We start from the raw sequence: 4,855 nt of genomic DNA on the forward strand, positions 1-4,855 counted from the left end.
TATTATTTTTTTAAATAAAATAATTTATTAAAAATATATTACTTCTAATTTATTTTATCAAATTTATATGTTATATTCTCAACACCTTTTTCCTACATTTTGAACACTTTTACTATTATATAATATTCTCTATATAATTATAGGGGATGGCATAACAATATCCAATTCTAGTTAAACAAATAAGAAATAAAGGACATTATTTTGCAAAACATAGATAGTATTAAACTTATTATTATATGAAAATTTGAGAAAAAGTTGTGGGGCAATAAAACTTTAGAGATAAAAAAAAACTAAAATATTATAGAGAAACAATCATTTCAATTTTAAAAATAAAAAACATTTTTCTGGATTAATATTAAGATAAAAATAAACATTAATAATAACTCTATAATAAAATTAAATATGGATCAATTTCAATTAATTTAATAATATTAAAAATAAAAAACATTTTCTTTTAAATTATCTATCTTATAATATTTTTCTTTATTAAATAAATCATAAATCTTTTTATGTAGACAATTTTTTCCATATTTTTCTTTATTAAATAAATCTTAAATCTTCTTATGTAGATAAGTTTTTCCACCTCAACGTAATCATCTTTACCATTATCTTATGATCACTATCTTCATTCACTGCTGATTTATGTCCTCGCCTTACTCCTATTTTTCCTTACCTATTTATTCCTTACTCCTATTTGAGCTGTAAAATAATCTAATCTAGATGTTTTATGTTTTGAGTTTTTTGCTCCTCTTTTTTCTTTCATCTTGTCCATTTATTAAATTTTATTTGGAATCTATAAAATTTTAAAGTTTAAAATTATATGTTTTTTTGGTAAAAATTAAATAATTGAAGTATTTTTAATATGTTAAATTTATTTATGTATTAAAATACAATTTAAATAAAAAATGTTATCAATCTCGCTAAAAATTGCATCAACTAATTTCAATAGAATAACGAAAATCTAAAACGATTATCTTCTTTTTATTGGAAGTTAAGTAATATCTATGAATTCATAAAGAAAATGAGAGCATTCCTCTGATGAAAAACTCTGTTCTGTATTTCATTCTCACTGTATATATAATTTCCAAATTTAAAGTTTTTTATCATAATGATGATTGTTAATAAATTTTTCAGTGCTAAACACATTAGATTTTTTTGCCTACGCTTTTCGAACTATCTGGTTAATCATCAGTCATCAAGACAAGATGCATAGTCACGTCATTACAATAGATTAAATAGCAATGAAAAAAATTAATTTTTGGAGAGTAATAATTTAATAGCTAGTTTTAACTAAATATTAAAAAATATTATCAATCATCTGCAGAGTAGCATCATGGCAACACATTAAATATGAATGAAGAGAGTTAATTTTTGTACAGTAATAGTTTAATAGCTAATTTCGAATAAATATTAAAAAATATTATACTTAATGAATGAAGACCTTAAAATTGACTTCCTAAATACATAATTATCTAATTTCTTTGGACTAAGTAAACATAATATATTTAAATTTAAATATATGACTAAACAATAAATATGCTAGGATTCATTAAATATTTAAATAAATATCAAGCTTTCAATAATTAAACTTCTAAATCTATGACTAAACAATAAATATACTAGCACTAATTAAATATTTAAATAAATATAAAGCTTTGAATAATTAAACCTCTAAATTTGACTAAATAAATATTTAATTTAACAATAATGTTTTTTATTTAGAATAAATAAATTTTTAATTAAATATTGACAAATCAATAAATAAAAATTAAATTTAAATAGATTTGACATATATATATAATTTGGAAAAAAATATTTTAATAAAATATTATTGAAAATAAATAATATACCAAACTCTATGGAAAAAATCATCACGTACTAAATTCTTAATAATAAAACCTTAATACTAAAATCAACCATGTAAATGGCTTAGTGTTAATATATTGCTGCAAAATGTCCAATTTAGTAATGAAGATCTGTATTGTCGTCCAAAAAAGTGGTTTAGTATGATGGAGGTTGATCGGCTGGATGGACACGTTGCAACCAAATTTTTAAAGAATTCCCCTAACTGGCCATTTGCAATTTTTTATTTTCTTTCAACTTTCGAGAGCCTATACCCGTTCAAAAATGACAGAGCGGTAAACGAGAGAACACACTGATATTTCTTTTCACAGTCCCCATCTTTCTCCACCCACAGCGTCAACCAACAAACCAACGCAACGCAACCGAAGGAATTCTGCGCACCTACTTTCATCTCATCAAATAGTGGAAGACACGATTTTTTCACATGGGAGAATCGTTGTATGCAGCATTTTCTGTTAGTCGAAGACTACCGACTGTCTTGTCGACGACCACCAAGTCAGCGCATGTCTCTTTTCAATAAAACTTTTTTATTGAATTCATACAGCACGCCCACGAATTTTCTTCATCTCTCCACCCAATTATCACCCTTTCTATCCAATCTTTCACACTGGCTTCTCATCAAATTTACAATGTCTTGGCGTATATTGGAAAAACCCCCTCGCACAGAGGTCGTGATCGCCGGTTTGAGGATGACGCGGAAGCTTTTGGGATGTGTTAATTTTAATTTTAATTTCACGGTATGTTTTAAACATATTTTGGAATTTGTTAAAAAAATCAAAATGAATTCTTTAATCGTATTCGGAAATATTCCTGGAAACTACGACTCCATCTGTACATGACGCTCTCTGAGGTTTGTTTTTTCTTCCGAAATTTCCTCGTGCCCTCTGCGCCTTGTGTTTTCTAGACTAAACAATAGCTTATTCAGTAACTATTGCCGTGGCTTATTGTACATCACACATTTTAACTTAATCTTTTTCTTAGTAAAATTTTCCACATAGTCAGTCAGATAGAATAAGAATTTCGTCGGATATTTGTGATCGCTGGTTTAAAGCGGCCTTGAACATCTAGAAGTTGATATGACTTTCGTGCATTATACGGTACGCTAAGATCAAGTTTTGGCTAGCTACCCTCGCCTATATATAGAGTCTCACCTGTGATATACAAGCATGAAATAAGCTCAACTGCAATTCCTTCCTTGTGTTGCGCTGTTTTGTAGTTGTGTTTAATTACTTCCCGGTGGCCGTTGCAATGGGGGCAAGAACATTGGCAGTTTCGGTTTATGTTACAGCAACACTAGCATTAATATTTAATCTCTATGTTCAAGGTAAGGTGTAATCCCTCGACTGTATTTTATGTACCTATCATATTTGTTTGTTTTGGTGAGTACCTATCATAAATAAATAATTGTTTGCTTTGGTAAGTGCAGGAGCTACGGGTGCAACGTTTGTGATCCAGAACCAGTGTCCATACACGGTATGGGCCGCAGGAATTCCCGTCGGTGGCGGTCAAGCGCTGAGGCAGGGGCAATCATGGAGTGTTGATGTGCCCGCAGGGACAAGTGCAGGCAGATTTTGGGGACGTACGGGATGCTCCTTCGATGCCTCTGGTAAAGGAAGCTGCAGCACTGGTGACTGCGGTGGCGTGCTCAGCTGTACACTCATGGGACAGCCTCCTACAACGCTGGTTGAATATACTCTGAGTGGGAGCAACAATCATGATTGCGGTGGCGTGCTCAGCTGTACACTCTCGGTACAGCCTCCTAGAATGCTGGTTGAATATACTGTTGCCCCCATTCGCAACAATCAAGATTACTATGACATCTATGACATCTCCGTAATTGATGGTTTCAATGTCCCTCTCTCCCTAACTCCCTCCGACGCTTCTTGCACAGCACCCACCTGTAGCAGCAACGTAAATACCGTCTGCCCTGCAGAACTGAAAGTGACTGATGGATGCAACAGCGCCTGTGTAGCTTTCAACACCCCTCAATACTGCTGCACTGGGGACTACGTGGACAATTGCTCTCCTACCAACTATTCCAAAATATTCAAGGATCAATGCCCACAGGCCTACAGCTATGCAAAGGATGATACTTCAAGCACGTTCACATGTGCTTCTGGTGCAAACTACAAAATTGTCTTCTGCCCTTGATGATGCCATTAAATCCATTTCATAAATAAACTCATTTCCATGTAATAACGAATACCAGTGTATTCACAAAGTTCTACCCAGAATAAACTCATTTCCATGTAATAACGAATACCAGTGTATTCACAAAGTTCTATCCCAGAAAGAAGAGGTTATTGAAGTGATTGTTACAATTGAGATGCAGTGATTTAAAAAAAATATATTTCAGCCCACTTTTATTGGAAGTTAAGTAATATCTATGAATTCATAAAGAAAATGGAAGTTAAGTAATATCTATGAATTCATAAAGAAAATGAGAGCATTCCTCTGATGAAAAACTCTGTATTTCATTCTCACTATATATATAATTTCCAAACTTAAGTTTTTTAATCATAATTATTATGATGGTTAACAAATTTTTCGGTGCTAAACACATTAAAGTTTTTTGCCTACGCTTTTCGGACTATCTAGTGTGGTTAATCATCAGTCATCAAGACAAGATGCATAGTCACTTCATTACACTAGATTAAATAGCAATAAAAAAATTTAATTTTTGGATAGTAATAATTTAATAGCTAGTTTTAACTAAATATTAAAAAATATTATCAATCATCTGGACGAAATGCAGAGTCGCATCATGGCAACACATTAAATAGGAATGAAGAGAGTTAATTTTTGTACAGTAATAGTTTAATAGCTAATTTCGACTAAATATTAAAAAATATTATAATTAATGAATGAAGACCTTAACTGTTTTTACTAAAAAAATAAATATTAATTTTAATCAATTTAAAGATTTTTTTAGCACGAAAAGAATTCTGTTAAATATGATTAATCCCTTATAAAAATTCAAACAAATAGATAC

The 4,855-nt window shown here is 30.6% G+C and overlaps 1 protein-coding gene across 2 annotated transcripts; it reads left to right on the forward strand.

The window, feature by feature from the left end:
• Positions 1-3,050: 3,050 nt before the first annotated feature.
• Positions 3,051-4,265, forward strand: LOC149204227 (pathogenesis-related 5 protein Cup a 3-like). 2 transcript variants are annotated; one of them, XM_089393245.1, is made up of 3 exons: positions 3,051-3,187; positions 3,290-4,061; positions 4,096-4,265. In XM_089393245.1, exons 1-2 carry the CDS (start codon positions 3,112-3,114, stop codon positions 4,012-4,014), a joined length of 801 nt encoding a protein of 266 aa, XP_089249371.1. In that variant the 5' UTR covers positions 3,051-3,111; the 3' UTR covers positions 4,015-4,061; positions 4,096-4,265. The 2 variants fall into 2 exon arrangements, with proteins under 2 accessions (XP_089249371.1, XP_089249370.1); XM_089393244.1 differs by having other exon boundaries at positions 3,290-4,265.
• The last annotated feature ends 590 nt before the right edge of the window (positions 4,266-4,855 follow it).

This window comes from Pinus tabuliformis, chromosome 1_2, assembly GCF_031772625.1.
Source record: "Pinus tabuliformis cultivar Carrire ecotype Pingquan chromosome 1_2, CPIR1, whole genome shotgun sequence".
NCBI classification, from domain to species: Eukaryota; Viridiplantae; Streptophyta; class Pinopsida; order Pinales; family Pinaceae; genus Pinus; species Pinus tabuliformis.

Bases quoted from the DNA above. Each gene is read 5' to 3' on its own strand.
- LOC149204227 (XM_089393244.1), top strand. From the start codon at position 3,112: ATGGGGGCAAGAACATTGGCAGTTTCGGTTTATGTTACAGCAACACTA. The intron at 3,188-3,289 runs GTAAGGTGTAAT...TGGTAAGTGCAG, and splicing joins ATTTAATCTCTATGTTCAAG to GAGCTACGGGTGCAACGTTT.